This window comes from Passer montanus, unplaced genomic scaffold (genome assembly GCF_014805655.1).
Source record: "Passer montanus isolate IOZ18808 unplaced genomic scaffold, ASM1480565v1 scaffold43, whole genome shotgun sequence".
In the NCBI taxonomy this organism is placed as follows: domain Eukaryota; kingdom Metazoa; phylum Chordata; class Aves; order Passeriformes; family Passeridae; genus Passer; species Passer montanus.
In genome coordinates, this window is record NW_024369151.1 from 2,336,205 (window position 1) to 2,355,259 (window position 19,055).

Genomic DNA, 19,055 nt, shown 5'->3' on the forward strand with positions numbered 1-19,055 from the left:
GTGCGTGTCCCGGCGGCGGGGCCGGGCCGGGGGCGGCGGGGCCGGCTCCGGGCACGATGCGCGGCGGGGCGCTGGCGCTGCTCTGCGCCCTGTGCCTGTGCCCGTGCCCGGCGGCGCCCGAGCCGGGCTCCGGGCTGGACTCAGGTACGACCGGGGGTCGCGGGGGGTGTCCGGGGGCTCGGCGGGGCTGGCGGGCGGCGGGGACATCCCGGGCAGGGACATCCCGGGCAGGGACATCCCGGGCAGGGATGCGGGCGGTCCCCAAGGGGATGCGCGGGGAGCCCGGCTCCGCGGAGGGGCGAGTGGGAAAGGGGAAGGGGGCTCGGCCGGGACCCCCGGGGGTCTGCGGGGATGCGGCGGCGGCTCCTGGCCATGGGGGGGGAAGGGGACTCCCCAGGTGCCCCGGCGTCCCGGCCATAGGGCGGCCAAAAATGTTACGGGGCAAAAAAGGCTCTGCCCGCGGCGAGGGGCGTCCCCCGTGAGCGGCGGGGGGCGGGCAGGGACGGGGCTTTTGCGGGGTCCCTGTGTCACAGAGGTGCCTCGAGGGGTCCCCCTCCCTGCGGGACAGCGCAGCCGGGTGTGCTGGGATTTGTGTGTGGCTTCTTGGATGTCTCACATCGTAGAATCGTGGAATCCTAAACTGGTTTGGGTTGGAAGGGACCTTACGGCTCAACTTGGTCCTCCCCCTGTGTGGGCAGGGACACCTTCCACTGTCCCGGGCTGCTCCAAGCCCTGTCCAGCCTGGCCCGTGCCAGGGCTGCCCACCCTCACCTTTGGCTGAGCATCACCCATGTGAGGCTTTGCCCTTTGGTCCCTGCTGCCCGGGCTGGGGAAGGTCCTGAGCTCAGGAGGGTTTCAGGTTTTATTGTAAATCTGACTGGTGCAATGGTGCAGTCCTCCAAACGTGGGGTTTTCCTGGGCTCTGGCCTCAACCAAGACACTGATTTGGGCTTGAGGCTCTTGTTCCCAGGCAGTCCTGGCTGATGGAGCAGCTCTGCTCCAGGCAAGGTCTATGTGGTGGCACAGCTCCAGGAAACACCCTGGCGGAGCAGCATGGCAGTGAGGGGCAGCAGGCTGCTGGGCTTGGCTGGACGTCCTGCCCTGGAGCTGGGCTTGGCTTCGGGAGCTGGAGCAGTGACCTGTGGCCCTGCTGTGCCTGGCTGGGTGCCCTGGGTGCTGATCCTGAGGCAGGTGGGGAATCACTGAGGTGTGGAGAGAGTGCCAGAGGAGAGCAGCTCACGTGGAGCAGGACTTGGTGTTCAGACCTGTGAGACCTTGTGAGGTTCTGTGTCCCCTTGACTCCAGCAGTGACAGAGAAGAGGGCACAGCATGTGGCAGCTGTGACACCTTAGGCTTGGAAGGAAATTGGTCATTTCTTAGGAAATAAAGATCCCTGTGTTCTTTCCTCTCTCCAGCTCAGTCAGGACAGGGTGATTTGTTGCTCCTGGTTCTCTGGGCTGGGCAGGAAGCTGTTGGCATTCTTGGTGTCCTGTCCCCCGTGACCACAGCTTACCTATGTCCTTCAGAGTTGGATCAAATCCATCCCATGAACTCTAAGCCAAGTGTCAGCTGGAGCACCAGGGAATGGTGCAGAGGATGACTTTTAAGGGAGCAGATACTGAACTTGCATCTATTCTTTGTGGTTTCATAGAAACCTGGAATGGTTTGGGTTGGAAAGGACCTTAAAGCCCATCCAGTGCCACCCCTGCCATGGCAGGGACACCTCCCACTGTCCCAGGCTGCTCCAAGCCCTGTCCAGCCTGGCCTTGGGCACTGCCAGGGATCCAGGGGCAGCCACAGCTGCTCTGGGCACCCTGTGCCAGGGCCTGCCCACCTTCACAGGGAACAGTTCCTAATTCCCAATATCCCATCCATCCCTGCCCTCTGGCAGTGGGAGCCATTCCCTGTGTCCTGTCCCTCCATGCCTTGTCCCCAGTCCCTCTCCAGCTCTCCTGGAGCCCCTTTAGGCCCTGGCAGGGGCTCTGAGCTCTCCCTGGAGCCTTCTCCTCTCCAGGTGAGCACCCCCAGCTCTCCCAGCCTGGCTCCAGCGCTGGGAGCAGCTCCGTGGCCTCCTCTAGTTCTTTTTATTGAAATTCCCAAGAATTCCCCTGCAATGCTGTGCGTTGGGGGTGGCACTGGCAGGGTTTTTGCATTTGGGATGTTGTGGGGTGGGATGAGCCCCAGCTGTCCCTTCCTGTCCTCCCAGCCTGGGGCTCCCCAGGGCTTTGCTGAGCTCCTCCCACCATTCCTGGCTGCTCTGGTTCAGGAGCAGCAGAAAGTGAGGAGCTCCTTGGTTCAGTGGGAGCCCAGCAGCCCCCGAGCTCCTGGGAGCCACTTCTCCCTCACAAAATGCCATAAATGATAATTGCAACCCCAGTCTGCAAAACACAAAACTCCCCCAAATCATCCCAGAAAATCCCGTCTGGGAATGAGATCCAGAAAGGAAAGCGCACAAACAATTTGCCATTAATTAAGGCTGGAGTCATCCAATTAAAATCTGCTTAATTAAGGGATGCATCCGAAAATGCAGGGCTTGGCTCCTGCAGATGGCATTTCTTGCTTGAGGGTTTGGGGAAAAGCAGGTTTTCAGGAAATTATCCTGCTGGAGGCCTGAGACTCCAAAATGTCTGATCCAGCATTGTGCAAGGTCCTCAAATCTGGGGTCTTTTGGGAATGTGCAGATGGACTTGATAAATGAAGCATTGAACCTGATGAAAAGATGGAACATTATATATAAATTATATAAAAATTAATATATAAGAATACATTTATATATATATATAATGTAAATACTGTGTTGTATCAGTGCTGTCTATGTACAGTTGCATGTGTTTTATATATTTTTTATATGTAAATGTATTTATTTTTATTAAATAATGTTTGTGTCTGGGCCTGATGCTGATAATCTTAACTAGTTCCAAGTCCACCTTCTTAAAAATCCAGAAATCCCAGATTTGTACTCTTTGTGTCATTTCCATTTGACTCTCTATTCTGTGGAGTGTCATGACATCCTTAATTAGGCAATTATATGGAATTACCAGTTTTTTTCCCCTTGACAAGACCCTAAATTGTGCATTTAAAGTGGAATAAACACAGGGGTCACTGCCTGTGCCCCCAGCACAGAGAGCAGCTGGGAGCCTTCCCCTGAGGCTCTGCCCCTGGGAGGGCAGGGCATGAAAAACCAAACCCTGGGGGCTCTCAGGAGTTCTGGGAAGCCCAGACAGAGCCCACCAGGATATTTTAAAACCCAGCTTTTATCCCTGGGCTCCTTTGTGGGCTCCTCTTTGTGCTCCAGAGGGAGGAGTTAAAAACCTGCCTGGGTTTGTGTTTGAGATCCATTTGAAGGACTCCCTTGTCTGAACTCTGTGTTTGCTGAGCATCATTTTCCAGCATTTTCTGCTGGATCAAAGAGCCTTTTCCCTAAAACCCTTTAACCTGGGAATAGGGAGGAGGTGAGTTCTGCTTTCCCTCAAATTTCTTCTCTTGCTCCTGTGGGGCTGTGTGGTTTTACCCCCCTTGCACTGACCTTGGTACACCCAGGTGCCTCTGGCTGCTTTGGGAATTCCAGCCTGGAAATGGCCCCAGTTCCCTTGGACACAGGGAACAAGAACAGCAACTGCTCTACTAGTTATCCTGAAGTCTCAAATCCCTGCTGCAAACCAGAAAGATGCTATAATAGAATTTATTCATCTTAATTTGAGGATAAAATCGGAATCCTAATTTGAGGATGAAATCGGGGTCTTAATTTGAGGGTCTAAAATCAGGTGTGGGAAGAGCTTGGGAGATGACAGTAAGTTTTTACAGCTATCTTTGGAAGTGAACAGTTGTTATTTCAGGTGTCAGTGACATTGGTGGCCAGCTGTCCAAAGCACTCTTGGTAGCAACCCCCCAAAGGATGATTTTCCTTCTCTGGAGGAGAAGGTGCTGAGCCAGGGCCTGCCCTGCATTTGGGATGTGGCACAGGGGGGATGTTTTCCTGCTGTCCCAGCTGTCACTGCCTCCTTCCCAAGGTGACAGGAGACACAACACTTATGGCAAAGCCCTGAGGGATGGGATTTGGGGTGCAGGGACACTGAGGGGTGGGTGCGCATCCATCCTGGGCTGCCAGATCCAGCTGCTGGGGTGGTGCTTTTGGCTCTGTTTACCTTTGCCCAGCTGCAGCTGTTTGGATTGAAAAGCCTCTCTCTGTTTTAAGTCTGTCTCGTGCTGGATTATTTGAAAAGTTCCAGCCTAAGCTTCCCAGCTGTTCCCAGGATCCCTGTCTTCAGAGTATTTTGGTGTTTCTGGAAGCTGGAGTGCAGAGCTGGTGTTTGGCTTCATCCCCACGAGATCCCTCCAGATGAGACCAAATTAAAAACCTGAAAGTTCTCCACAAGCCTCATTTCCTAAAGCCTCTTTCCCTCCAGATCCAGGCCCAGCTCTGAGCTGGCTCTGGCACTCACAGCCCGTGTCTCCTGTGCTACCACAGGGCACAGAAAGATGCAAGAGCTGCTTTCACCTCTATTTTCTGCACCTTAGTAGATGGGAATAATTCCATATTGTTTCATTTAAACTCTGGGGTGCTGGGGAAGGGTTTCAAGTGCTGTTCTTTAGGGGAAGATTTTCCAGAGAAGTGTAACAGATCATCCTGCAGCCTTGGGATCAGATCAGCTCCCCAGCAGCTGAGCTGGAGGATACAAACATCATTCCCACGGGAAGATGGACAGTCTGGGCTGAGTGTCACACCAAACCCTGGTGGCTCCCGGTGTCAAGCCCAAACTGAGCCAGGCTGGGCTTAGGTGGAAGATTCCAGGGGCAGACATAGAGTTGGGTGTGAGAAGCAGCTTGGAGTGGCTGCCCACACCTCCTTCCTCTGGGCAGGCTCCCAAAAAGCTCCTAATTCCTTGCAGGAGGAGCAGCCATCTGCTCCTGGTTGAGGTCCTGGCCATGGGGTGACGTAACGTCGGTGCCTCCCTGGCTGAGGCAGCTGGAGCTCTTTGTGAATGTTCAGGGTGTGCTATATATACATTTCTGTGTTTATATACACGACAGGGCTCTCACAGCCAGCCCCAGGCTGGCACTGCCTGTGTGGGCTGGGAATTCTGGCTGTGGTGCCCTGGCAGGAGTTGGGAATGGTTTTACAGCTCAGCTCCGAGGAGGGGCCGTTCCCTGGACACTGCAGGGTGTGGGATCCATCCTCCTCAGGGGGTTTGGGTGTCTGGGGCTTGTCTGGGACAGAAAACTGGGGGTTATCATTGTATCAATGGATCTTGGGTGTTGGGATGGGTCCTCGTGGCCCTCTGGGTGCAGGGTCAGGGCTCAGCTCTGCTGGGAGTGAGGGAGGATCACAGAACCACAGAATCAATCACAAAATCTATCAGAGAATCAATCATGGAATCACAGAATCAGTCACACAGTCACAGAATCAGTCACAGAGCCACAGAGTCACAGAATCAATCACAAAATCACAGAATAAATCACAGAATCAAACACAGAACCAATCATGGAATCACAGAGTCAGTCACAGAATCAATCGTGAAATCACAGAATCAATCACAGGATCAGTCACAGGATCACAGAATCTGCCAAGCTGGAAGGGACCCACGAGGCTCCCTCCTCCCTGGGCAGCTCTGGAATGTGGCAGGGGCTGTGCTGGTGCTGCAGCTCTTTCCAGGCTGCTGGACAAAGGGGCTCTGCCTGCTCCTGTTGGCCCTGGCAGAGCGTTGGGGTGCAGATCAGAGCACAGAAACCCCACTTCCTTCCCCTAAAAGGAGGCTGCTCACCCAACCTACCACCCCGTTACAGGCTTAGTGGGGTTCTTGTGCTTTGCTCCCTGTTTTTAGACAAACCCAGCGATTGTATTTGCAGTGTGCCCTGATGAAGGCAGGGATGATGAACCTGACTCCATGTTCTCAGAAGGCTAATTTATTACTTTATGATAAAGTCTTACATTAAAGAATACTCTACTCAACTGTAATAAAGAATACAGAAAGGATACTTAGAGAATGCTAAAAAGATAATAATGAAAACTGGTGACTCTCTCCAGAGTCCTGACACAGCTTGGCCCTGACTGGCCAAAGAGTGAAAACAACTCCCAGCAGAACCCAATGAAACAATCACCTGTGGGTGAACAATCTCCAAACACATTCCACATGAGCACAACACAGGAGAAGCACATGAGATAAGAATTGTTTTCCTTTTCCTCTGAGGCTCCTCAGCTTCCCAGGAGAAAACTCCTGGGCGAAGGGATTTTTCCAGGGAGTGGGAATGTGCCACCCAGCTGCCCGGGCTGGCTGTGTGCCCTTCCTTGCCGTCAGAGAGGCTCTGTGAGCATCCCCGGCTCTGGGGACACTGCGGAGGGGAGCGCTTCTGCTGCCCGCCGGGGCACAGGGGTGCCGTGTCCCCGCTGCACTCTGCAGGCTTCGATCCCAGCGAGGAGCGCTGCGCTGGAAAGCTTCGCTCTCCGGGGTCATCAATTAAGGGGAAAAAACCTCCCCGGGAATTAAGCGCCCTCCTCCCGTGCCTTTGCCACTGCAGGAAATAAAGAGAGCGACAAAATGACAAAGCGCAGCCTCTGTTTAGCGCACCTCAACCCTGACGGGGCGCTCCTGTGCCGCAATGAGGGCAATTAGTGCGGCGCTAATTGCCGGCGCTGCCGGCAGTGTGATCCCGCGGGGTGAGAGGGCACCTCAGGTCACAGCGCTGATCCCGGGGCTGCTGGGGACAATGGGGACAACGGGGACAACGGGGACACGGCGCGTGGCTGCGGGGACCGGGGCGAGGGGAGGGGGACGGGATGGAGGGACACGGCAGGACAGAGGGACATGACAAGAGAGAGACATGGAGGGGCATGGTAGGACAAAAGGATATGTTGGGACAGAGGGACAGTGGGATGGAAGGACACAATAGGACAGAGGGACACGGCAGGACAGAGGGACATGGCAGGACAGAAGGATGTGTTGGGACAGAGGGACACTAGCTTGGAGGGACACAATAGGACAGAGGGACACGGAGGGATGAAGGAACATGGTGAGAGAAGGATGTGTTGGGACAGAGGGACACGGCAGGACAGAGGGACACACCAGCCCCCCATGCACAAACCCGTTTTTCCTGGCTTTGCTGCCCAGCAGCCCCACGGGAAGGATCCCCAGGGTTTGCTGTGACTCCTTTCCCTGGCTTCTTCCCTCTTTCCTCTGTCCCTGTCCCTGCTGGGAGGGGACAAGGACACCCGAGGGGACACGGTGGCTCTCTGGGTGGCTCTCAGGTGGCTGCAGCAGCCTGAGCCCCATCCAATCCCAGAATGGCCTGGAAGGAACCGCAGGAGATCTCTGGGAAGGGAACCAAGAGGGGATGGTCCAACCCCATCCAGCTGTGCCTGAAAACCTCCAGTGCTGGGGAATGCACCACATCCCTGCAAGGCTCTTCCAGTGATCTTTGCTCTTACTAAAGAAAATTATCCTTGTGTCACCATCCCAGATCACTCCAAGCCCTGTCCAGCCTGGCCTTGGACATTCCAGGGATTCAGGGGCAGCCACAGCTGCCTTCTAAAAACATCAAATCAAATCCATCAATTTCCTTTCTTCAACAAAAACCCCCAAAACTGCCACAGGTGCCTGTGCTGCTCCTCTGCCCATGGCTGCTGTCTGTCCAGCAGGGCACGAGGCAGGACAGACACCTCCCCTCGTTCTGCAGGGGCTCTGAGCTGGGAAATGCAGCCAGGCAGGGATTTGCTTCCACCAGCTCCTCTCTTCTCCCTTTTTGAGCCTGCCAGACATGTTTGGAAGCAGGGCTGGGATCCTGCCAGCATTCCCTCCCTGGCAGCCCTGGCAGGGCCAGGTTGGTGCCCTCCAGTTCCAGGATTCCTGGTGGATTCCTGGGGCAGCTCCCAGCAGGGGCAGGGATGAGATCTGTCCCTGAAGGGTCCCTAAATCCAAGGAGGGAGTAGAAGAAATTCCAGGTATGGAGACCAGAGAGTTGTGGGGTGAGGAGCATTTATTGGGACGTTCTTCATGTGCACAGCACCCTGTGGGACCCAGAGCTGAGGGGTTTGGGGTGTGAGAGAGCTGGGGGTGCTCACCTGGGGAGGAGAAGGCTCCAGGGAGAGCTCAGAGCCCTTGCAGGACCTGAAGGGGCTCCAGGAGAGCTGGAGAGGGACTGGGGACAAGGCATGGAGGGACAGGACACAGGGAATGGCTCCCACTGCCAGAGGGCAGGGATGGATGGGATATTGGGAATTAGGAATTGTTCCCTGGGAGGGTGGGCAGGCCCTGGCACAGGGTGCCCAGAGCAGCTGTGGCTGCCCCTGGATCCCTGGCAGTGCCCAAGGCCAGGCTGGGTGGGACAGTGGGAGGTGTCCCTGCCATGGCAGGGGGGGAATGGGATGAGCTTTAAGTTTCCTTCCAACTCAAACCATTCCATCATTCTCTGATTTCCTCTCTAAACAACGAAATGTGTTTATAGTGAAGATTAGGAGTACACGACACAGGTAATTTCTGCTCACAGTGCAAGAGATACATGTTATTCATTACTTTTTCTGCTTCCCTGCTGCTGAACCTTCATTTCAAAGCCACATTTTCCACGGCAGCTCCCGCAGGGAGTGGGAAATGCTTGATGAAAGAGGCAGGTTAAACGAGCTGCCATCCGAGGCAGGCAGCAGCACCCAGGAGTGGAACCTTTCCTTTGGCAGAGCTGCGTTGTTAATGCTTGTTTGAAGTCCTGGAATGGATCAATGAAACAGCTGGGCTTTGCCTGTGCAAACGCTGGGCTGTGTTCTGGCAGGGCTGAGGGAGATGTTCTGTAATGAGAGCTATTAAAAGGTCGTTAGAGATGCAGAGGAGTTTTGAAGTCAGGTCTCAGTTTCTGGCAGTGACTTTTGTGTGAGCAGATTTTTAATCAACTCCTGTGCTTGTGGGGTTTTTTTTTGGGTTTTTTTTTTGGTTTTTTTTTTTTTTTTTTTGCATTCCTGCAGCTCTTGGATGGTTTTGGATGATTCGATTTTGAGGATGGCAAATGAAAGATGGGGTGGGATTCATGTCAGGAGACAGGACATGGTACCACGTGGACCTCCTTGGCCTGGCTGGTGACATTTTGAGGAGTGTGAAGTTAAAGTGAGCTGCAAAGAAGAGGGACAAAGAGAGACTTGGATGGTTTTGGATATTTCAGTTTTGAGGATGGCCAATGAAAGATGGGGTGGGATTCATGTCAGGAGACAGGACATGGTACCACGTGGACCTCCTTGGCCTGGCTGGTGACATTTTGAGGAGTGTGAAGTTAAAGTGAGCTGCAAAGAAGAGGGACAAAGAGAGAAAACCAGAGGGTTCACACTCTGCATGTGGAGTTTGGGTGGAAAAAGTCCCCCAGAGGGTGCTGGCACTGCCCAGGCTCCCCAGGGAATGGGCACGGCCCCGAGGCTGCCAGAGCTCCAGGAGCCTTTGGCCAGCGCTGCCAGGGATGCCCAGGGTGGGGTTTTGGGGGGTCTGGGCAGGGACAGGGCTGGGCTGGGTGATCCTTGGGGTCCCTTCCAGCTCAGGATATTCTGTGATTCCACAGCTGCTCTGGGCACCCTGTGCCAGGGCCTGCCCACCCTCCCAGGGAACAATTCCTAATTCCCGATTCCCAATATCCCATCCATCCCTCTGGCAGTGGGAGCCATTCCCTGTGTCCTGTCCCTCCATCCTTGTCCCCAGTCCCTGTGGGGAGCAGAAGCCACCCTGCTCCTGCTGGGCAGGTCCTGGAAGATCACAGACCCTGCAGAGCCCTGTGCTGGTTCCCTCTTTATCAGGGAAAACCTTCCAGCTGTTAAAAAAGCTCTGAGCAAAGCTTTCCTCAGTGGCTCTTCCCAAAGCAAAGTTCAGGCTCCTGCCTGGGGCACACAGAGCTCTGGATCCACATGAATTCATCCTGTAATGCCTCACTTGTGGTTTTCCTCTCTCTTTGAGGAGACTTTGGGGAATCCTGCACACCTCCTGCAGTAAAAGTGCTGGTAATTTTCTCCCCCAGCTCTGCTGGTTTTAATTTTGACTCCCACGCCAGCTCTAACAACCCACATGTTTCATGTATTTATTATTTCATTTGCTCCTGGCCTGCCCCACGGCTGGGTTGTGGTAGTTTCAGCTGCTGGCAAGGCTTTAAATCCAGATGAGATGTTTTTCCTAAAGGGAAGGATGTTTTTATAAATTCAGCCACAACTGCTGGTCTTAAAGTAGGAATTGAGCCGGAGATCTCCCTTGGCCCATTCTCTGTAGGACAGCAGACCACAGAACCATGGAATTACAGAGTGGTTTGGGTTAAAAGGGACCTTAGAGCCCATCCAGTGCCATGGGGACACTTCCCACCATCCCAGGCTGCTCTGACCCCATCCAGCCTGGCTTGGGCACTGCCAGGGATGAGGGAGCCACAGCTGCTCTGGGCCAGATGTCGGTGGGGCTTTTTTCTGCATGAATTGGAGCAGATCCCTCGCTCTGTGACCACTCTATCACCATTTTTTGAGTGCTGATGGAGAAAAAGGGACCCAAAATGAAACTAAAGCAGGAAAATGCTGTGCCTTGCTGGTACAGCTATAGGAGGCAGTGCTTAGATGTCATATTTGTGGTTGTTGTCATTTAGTGACCCAGATTTTGTGTTTTTCCGTCCTAAATGTACCAGGTGGTTGTGGCATGATGGTGCTCCAGCAGCACTAACTGGTGTTACTGGTGTAGCTCCTGCTGGTCTCTGGAAGAGCTGGGCTGCTAAAAATTCCAGTTTATGGCTACTGGGACATGGCAAGTGTGTTTGTGCAGTGGCAGGAGGGGTAGGAGGGGTTTTAGAGACATTTTCAGGGCATAATTCACCTTGGAAGAGACTCCTGGAGATGGTGCAGCTGCTCTGGGCAGCTCCATCCTGATCCAGGGACCTGGGCCTGGCTCCACTGTTTGCCTGTGGGTCAGGATTAGATGTTTAAAACAGTATTTCTTGTTCAGACTAAAATGTTTATTAGTTCTTATCTGTATTACAGTCTCATAAATTGTGAGTTCTACAGCACTTCACTTACAAACTAGAAAATAGAGCTGTATATCTCTATGAAGTCTTTTAAGGATAAACAGTCTAATTAAGAAATGATACTTAAATTATTTTTACTTTTGACTTAATCATCAACCACTCATACCTCACAATGTAGACTTTTTATCTAATTACACAATACTACCTAAACTTATAAAGAAGAAAGAGTAGTTACTACTCTGAAACCTCCATTTTACCTTATATATATGACTATATTCTAAAACTTTAAACACTATGTGCTGTTACACACTTCTATTTAAACTACACACCTATATCTTAGTTCTGTCATTCAATTTTAGAAGTTTTCTCTACAGCCTCAAGCCAAATGTAGTGTTCTTTTAAGAACCAGTACCTATCAGTACAGAAAGTTTAAAATTCTCAGCAGCCAAGGTTCCAGCATGTTGGGACAGGAGTGGCAATTCCAGAGCTGTTCTGTGGCATTCACATTTTCTGAAAATTTTTTTTTTCCTTCTGTAAGTATCCTTTCTGTATTCTTTAGTATAGTTATATAGTATTATTTAATATAATACAGTATCATAAAATAATAAATTAGCCTTGTGAGAACATGGAGTCAGATTCATCATTCCTGCCTTTGTTGGGGCATTCCCAGTGAACACAATACTGTTCCTTTGTGTCTGGGCTCTTGTTCCTGAGATTTGCAGAGTCTGGTTTTGTTTAACTTGGTCTCAAGCCTTGGGGAGAAGGGTCTGGGGTTACGTCAGAGGCTGCAGCTCCCCCCTGTCGGGGGCAAGGAGCCAACAGATACCAGAATGGGCAAGGGAGGCAGGGCTGACACACTCCAGGAGCTCCCAGGGCACGGAGACAGCTCCACATTTATCCAGTTTGTGGGAATTGCAGCTCCCAGTGCAGCATTTCACCCTGACAAAGAAGGGAAGGAGCAGGGGGCGAGGAGGCTGAGCCCAAAGCAGCTCCCCAGGGCTTGACAGGGATGCAGGAAGGAGCATCCCAGGCTGTCCCAGCGTGTGGGGCTGCTCTGCCTCCTCCTTCCAGCCCAGGGACCCCCATCCCTCACAGCTTCCTGCCTCTCCTGAGCCAGACATGTGCAAATGTGACCGGGAATCCACCCGGGATGGCTTTTCCTCCCCCAGGCTGGTATTTCCTCCCGGCTGCCTCTCCCCCTGCACGGCCCCTTCTCCAGGAGCCCAGGCAGGCACTGCTGGTGACCCTGAGCCCCGGGTGTCCCCTCCCCTCCCCTGCTGCACAACGGGGAGCATCTGGCAGGCACGTGCTGCCCAGAGCCTCCCAGGCTCCTTTTTGGGGTGTGCTCCCTCTCCAGCCCTGGGGTGGTGGTGGGGACACCCCTCAAAGGGACACCCCCAAGGACAGCATTGCTCCTTTAATTGCTGGGGAAAAGGTTCCTCCAGCAGGAGGGTTCTGCTGGAAGTTGGAGTGTCACAGGGTGAGGAGTGATCCAGGATGGCTCCAGCCTGATCCCCTCTTGGCTCCTGTGTGCTCCTGGCTTCCAGGAGAGATTTTTTGGGGAATATTTTGAAGGGGAAACCGTTCTGGTTCTGGTGAATCCCTCCCAGATGCCTGCAGAGCTGGGATGTTCCCTGGGCTGGGCTGCAGACCAGCAGGAGGACACCCCGTGCCTCATGGCGTGGTCTTCTCCTGACCATGCAAGAAGGGGAAACAGCCTTGTCCTCCTTTTCCCCCTTTTCCATGGTGACCCTGGGTGTCAGGGAGGATTCCTCCATCCAGAGAGCCAAGAGCTCCCTGGTGTTGGCATGGCCAGGGGCAGGGGTGGCACGGAGGGCAGGGGAGGATGGATCACAACCTCAGCAGCTCCTGGGAGCTGGGAAGGGTCTCCCTGGGGCTGTTCCCTGCCCAGAGCCCCCCTGGAGGTGTCTCTGGGGAGGAAGGTGATGAGGATGGGGCGCTGCAGGTGGAATTGCCCACCTGGCATGGGTGGTGCTGCAGCCAGGGAGGGGGTTTGGGGATGGGCAGCAGTGGGACAGGCATGGCCACAGCCTGGTCTTAGAATGAATGAGGAGATGGGAGCTTTCATCAGCGCTGGCTTGTGGTGGATGGACACTGGCATCCTCCCGAGCATGGAGAGGAGCTGAATGATTTTCCAGATGGGTTCAAAAGCTCCTGGCTTAAAAAAAACCCACCTAAAAAGTCCCCCAAAACCAACCAAAAGAAAAACACCAAAAAACCCCACAAACAAACAAAACCAAAAAAACCCTCAAAATAAACAAAAAACCCCACAAAAAATCAACCAAACAAAAAACAAAGACCAAAAAACCCAACAAAAACAAATTAAAAAAACCAAACCCCCAAAACAACTCCCCTCCAAAAAAAAAAACCAAACAAAAAAAAAGTTTTAAAAGAATAAATAATAAAAATTTCCTCCGAACTTTTTGTGTCCAGTTTTTGTGGTTGAACCATGAGCAGTCATGTTTCCCAAGCTATTCTCCATGGCTGTAAGGCTCAGGAAGTTTAATTAATGAGAGCTTTAGGGCTGTTAATGAGCCCAGCAGCTGGAGCATTAAGTCTTTGTGTGCATCAGCAAGTGGGGAGCGCTCCCAAAAGCAGCTCCAAGGCTTTGGGCCCACTCTGAGGGCTCCGTGGTTCTTATCCTGAACTGGGCTTGGATTTCCAGCCCAGAAGATCCTGCCCATGTTGGAGAAAATCCTAAATTAAATCTCCTCCCCAGCACTTCTGGTTTCTCCTCGCCAGGAAGGTGTGTGAGCAGCAGGGCAGGGAGAGGGCATCGCTGGGAATTCACCCTGGGGTGACCTCCTGATGCTAATTAAAGCAGCTCGTGTGCTGGTGGTTTTCATTTGCTGTGTTTATTTTCCCCCTTGCAGAAGCAGGTTGTGAACATGGCTCTGCTGCAGCTGGGTAGGGATTGGATCAATGTTGACCCAAGGAAGGATTTTCAGGGAATCCTGAAAATATTTGGGTGGGAAGGGAACTTGAAGCTCATCCAGTGCCACCCCTGCCAACTCCAGAGGGGGTGCCCTGTACTAGATGGGGGTCTCACGAGAGGGGCACAATCAGCTCCCTGCCTGCTCTGCTGCTGGTTTTTGATTTATTTATCCTTCCTCCCCTGCTCTCTGAAGGCCCTGGGACATGTGGGGCTGCTCCCCTCACTCCTGTGCCTTTCCTGGGCCCAGCTGATTTTCAAGGAGCTGCTGACAATCCCAACTATCATTTGCTCCTCACCTGGGACCCTTTAGTGGCCCTGGGCTCCCTCCTGGCTGTGCCTGTGCCTCTGGAGTGGGGACAGAGCTGCTGTGGCCTGTGGAGGAGCCCCAGGCAGGGCAGCACCTGAGGGGCACACACAGAGCTCCCTGACAGGGGAACAATTCCCAAACCTGGCTGTGGGGCACACACAGAGCTCCCTGGGGAGAACAATTCCCAAACCTGGCTGTGGGGCACACACAGCGCTCCCTGGGGAGAACAATTCCCAAACCTGGCTGTGGGGCACACACAGAGCTCTCTTTACAGGGGAACAATTCCCAAACCTGGCTGTGGGGCACACACAGAGCTCCCTGACAGGGGAACAATTCCCAAACCTGGCTGTGGGGCACACACAGAGCTCTCTTTACAGGGGAACAATTCCCAAACCTGGCTGTGGGGCACACACAAAGCTCTCTTTACAGGGGAACAATTCCCAAACCTGGCTGTGGGGAGCCCCTTCCCCAGGCTCAGCCCCCCAGCTCTGCACCCAGCAGATGTGAGAACATGAACCCTGCTCCTTTCCACAGCACACAGTTAGTTGCCTTTTCCCACTGGATCTCCCTGAATGTGTTTTTGTTTCATTTTTCTACTCCTTCCAGGCCTTCATTGGAATTCCCACAGGCCTGAGCGGGTTGGGGATGCTGATTGGAAACAGAATAGGGCTGGAAGTAGCCGAGATAAATGGGCTGATAAAGCAGACACAGCCTGGCTGATGTGGGACTGTCCTCACTGCCTGCTCCAGGGGGGCTCCAGCAGCCAGGAATGCTGGAATTGCTGCATCTCAAGGAAGGGAATGGAGCTGGAGCCCCAGGAGAGGCTGAGGGAGCTGGGAAGGGGCTCAGCCTGGAGAAAAGGAGGCTCAGGGGGGACCTTGTGGCTCTGCACAGCTCCTGACAGGAGGGAAAAGCCGGGGGGGTCGGGTTGTGCTCCAGGGAAACAGGGACAGGAGGAGAGGGAACGGCTCAGGGTGGACACCACAAGGAATTTCCCCATGGAAAACATTGGAAGGGGCTGCTCAGGGAGGTTTGGAGTCCCCATCCCTGGATGAGGCACTTGGGTCAGTGCTGTGGGACAGTTGGGCTCGGTGGCTTTTCCAGCCTGAACAATTCCATGGTTCCACATTCGCTGCTGGTTTACAGCCCTGCCCATAGCACAGAGCTGACTGCCAGGAAGCCAGGGCCAGGAATGACCCAGCATGGAGATGGATGTTTCTCTGCTTGGATAAAATGAGTGGATTTTGCTCAGCTCTCACACAGAAGTGGGTTAAGCCTGGAGGATAGTGGGTGGATTTTTTTGAAGCCTTCCCATCAACAGCTGTCATCTCCAAGACATCCCACCCTGCCGGCTCTGAGCAGGGGGCAGGGACCAGGAGCTGACTGATGGCTGATGTGTTTAAAACCATGCCCTGAATTCCTCATGTCTGGAGCTCCTTCTGCAGTGGGGCAGAGCAAAACCTCCCCTGCAGCTCCTCAGGATGCCCCACACCCCAGGTGGAGTTTGTGATCCACAGAAATCACAGAATCACTGGGTTGGAAGAGACCTTCAAGATCATTGATTCCGGCTCAGCCCCAACCCCTCAACTCAACCCTGGCACCCAGTGCCACATCCAGGCTTTGTTAAACACACCCAGGGATGGTGACTGCACCACCTCCCCAGGCAGCCATTCCAGAACTTTTGCTGCCAAACACCATCACAAGGGGCTCTCTGGTCCTCACCCACAACTAGAAATCCCATTTCCTTCCCTGTGGTTTTTCCTGTGGGAATAAATCACATGGGCTCCATTTTTTTCATGGTAGAAAAAGCCATTATTTATTCACAGAACTCCTTTTTATACACTTTTACAGACCTCGTGTGGGACTCCCATTGGTCAGGAGCTTTCTTGCCAATTACTTTGGTCAGTAACAAGTTGTTATTCTGTATTAATTGGTCACTCAAACCCTCGGTGTGTACATGCAGGAAAAGTTGTTTATAGAGATAGTTTCATTTATCTAACAGTGTAAAACCAGTTTTTACAGGTGCAAATAGTTTTTTACTACTTTGGTCAGTAACAAGTTGTTATTCTGTATTAATTGGTCACTCAAACCCTCGGTGTGTACATGCAGGAAAAGTTGTTTATAGAGATAGTTTCATTTATCTATCTAACAGTGTAAAACCAGTTTATACAGGTGCAAATAGTTTTTTACCCAGGAATAGATTGTTATGCTAATTAACTGCTCACACCAGGATTGCTTTCACATGGGAGCTTGCGCAGTGACAAGGCCAGCCACTGATTTTAGGAGAGCAGGCTTGATTTTCTGAACCCTTTCTTTGTGATTTTTCTACCTTACTGCAACATTTCCCTAGAAAAGAAACTGCTCCTTGCTCTTTCTAGGACAAGAGGAAACAGCCTCAGGTTGCACTAGGGCAGGTTCAGATTGGAAACAAGGAAAAATTCCTTCATGGGAAGGGTTCTCCAGCCCAGGCTGCCCAGGGCAGTGGTGGGGTCCCATCCCTGGAGGATTTAGAAGCCATGTGGCACTTGGGGACATGGCCAGTGGTGGCCTTGACAGAGCTGGGGGATGGTTGGAATCAGGAGGGCTGGGAAGGCTCTGGAAATGCAGGAATCAAATAATTTATGGGGAGGGGGTGTTTGAGCCTGCCCACATCCTGCAGCAGTGTCCTGGCTGTGGCAGAGAGGAACAGCCCCATGGCTTTGCAGGTGTGTGATTCAACCTTGTTCTGTCAGGCTTTACAGTGAATTAAAACTATTCAATATTTAGAGCTGAGCTGATCCCTTGGAGTCCTTCTTTCACTGCAGGTTTGATGGGAATGGCACTGCAGTTCAAGCCAGCTCCACTTTTCACATTACTTTTCTTTCTTTGCTTCACTTCCAAACCAGGAAAAGAGCAGCAAAGCCATTCCTTCACGTGGTCCTGCTGCTCCCAGAGCACTGGAGTGTGCTGGGAAGGCTGGAACACTGCTCCAGCCCAGCAGGAGAGCTGCTGCAGCAATCTCCAGGACATTTAATCTGATGACTGCAAAACAAACCCAGCCCAGTGGGTTTGGAGGAGCCCTGCTCGCTGCTGGCTGGATAAATCCTGCAGGAATTGCTGGAGTTGGACAGGAAAGTGAGGGTTTGTGCCCTCAGGAAATGCAGGTGTGGAGCAGGAGCAGCCATCCCGTGGTGTCTGCAGCACTGCAGGCTCTCGAGGAGCTTTGTAGAGTGCTTCATTTTTAGGGAGATTTTTGGGATATTTTAGGGATATTTTTCTCAAAAAGGAGAAGGAGAGAAGCTCTCTCCTTCTCCGAGGAGCAGAGCTGTGCAGCAGCAGGGGCTTGTCCACACCCAAGAGCTCCAAAGTGAGAGGTGCAGAGGGATTTTGGGGATTTATATCCAGTGGGATCTCAGTTCTTCCTCCCTCTCCTTCCTTGGGGCCATACTTGCTGCAAAGTGACTTCTGTCACCTGCTCTGGTGCTTGTGCCTGCACCTCACACCTGTCCTGGGGACAGCTGGGCTTCCCTGGCACGTTCCTGGTGGGAAAAATGGTGGAGCCCAAGGTTAGGAAATTGGGGGTGCCTTTCCAAGCTGTGGATCCTGCACATTGCCACCGGTTCTGCCTGGGGCAGGTCCCACAGGGATGGGCAGGCCCCCTGTTTGTTTGCTGGTCCCACAGGGATGCTGGGGGGCCCTGCAGGTGTCACCTCCCCTGCAGCTCCTCCAGGCTGTGCCAGAGCTGATGGCTCCAGCAGATTGCCCTGCCCAGCCCTGATCCAGCAGCTTTTCCCTCCTGACCAGGGACAGGAGCCAGGGAACAGCTGGGGCAGTTTGGGCACCACGATATAAAAAATGACATTGAGTTGTTAGGGAGGGTTCAGAGGAACAAGGGAAGGGTCTGGAGGGGCCGTGAGGAGCAGCTGAGGGCTCTGGGATTGTTCAGCTGAGCAGAGTGAGGGCAAAGCTCCCCGGGGCTGCAGCTCCTCCCGAGGGGCAGCTCCCATCTCTGCTCTGGGACAGGGACAGGAGCCAGGGCACGGCTGGGGCTGGGCCAGGGCAGCTCAGGCTGGAGCTCAGGGCAAGGCTCTTCCCCCAGAGGGTGCTGGCACTGCCCAGGCTCCCCAGGGAATGGGCACGGCCCCGAGGCTGCCAGAGCTCCAGGAGCCTTTGGCCAGCGCTGCCAGGGATGCCCAGGGTGGGGTTGCTGGGGGTCTGGGCAGGGACAGGGCTTTTGGGACACCCAGGATCCATGGAAAACCCCCTGACCTCCCCATGGCATGGCTCCCTCCCTTCCTGGCACCGAGAGGCAAAGCCAGGTGCCCAGGATTGCTTTTCACCAGCTGGGAATGTTTTATTGTCTTGGAAAGAGAAACCTTGAAACCTTCCACCAGGAGCAGGATTGCTCTCACTGGATACAGGATATGGCTTCAAAAATAATTCCTGGCACTGTGAGGGGACAATGTGAAATATTCTTTTAGTTTAGGAAATCCTTCTTGTCCAGTCAGGATGGCTAATTCATGGTTTTAGGTTTTTTTCTTCTTTTTAAGCATTCCAGGGTGGGTTATAGGTGATGTCCTGGTGTTTTCCAACCCGTGTGTGTTCATAAAGGTGGGAATTCCAGGGGTCCTCTTCACTGCTCCAAAGCTTTGTCTTCTGGAGGTGGCTTGAACATGAGGTGGAATGGAGATGCAGCAAAATGTTGGCTGCATTGTCAGACATGAGAGAATCCAGAGGATTCTGAGGCACTGAACAGAAGATGTGGAATAGAAGAATATTGAGGAATTAGAGAAAAGAAAAGAATATAGAAGAATTAGAGAAAATATAAGAATATGGAGGAGTTAGAGAAAATAGAAG

The 19,055-nt window shown here is 53.1% G+C and overlaps 1 protein-coding gene across 4 annotated transcripts in view; it reads left to right on the forward strand.

Annotated features, from left to right (window-relative positions):
* Positions 1–25: 25 nt before the first annotated feature.
* LOC120507526 (collagen alpha-1(I) chain-like) overlaps positions 26–19,055 on the forward strand; it is an 81,724-nt gene continuing 62,694 nt past the window's right edge. For all 4 annotated transcript variants that reach the window (XM_039720329.1, XM_039720331.1, XM_039720332.1 and 1 more), the window contains exon 1: positions 26–144. In XM_039720329.1, coding sequence (XP_039576263.1) covers positions 57–144 — 88 coding nt within the window. In that variant the 5' untranslated portion in view covers positions 26–56. The remainder of the gene's footprint in view (positions 145–19,055) is intronic.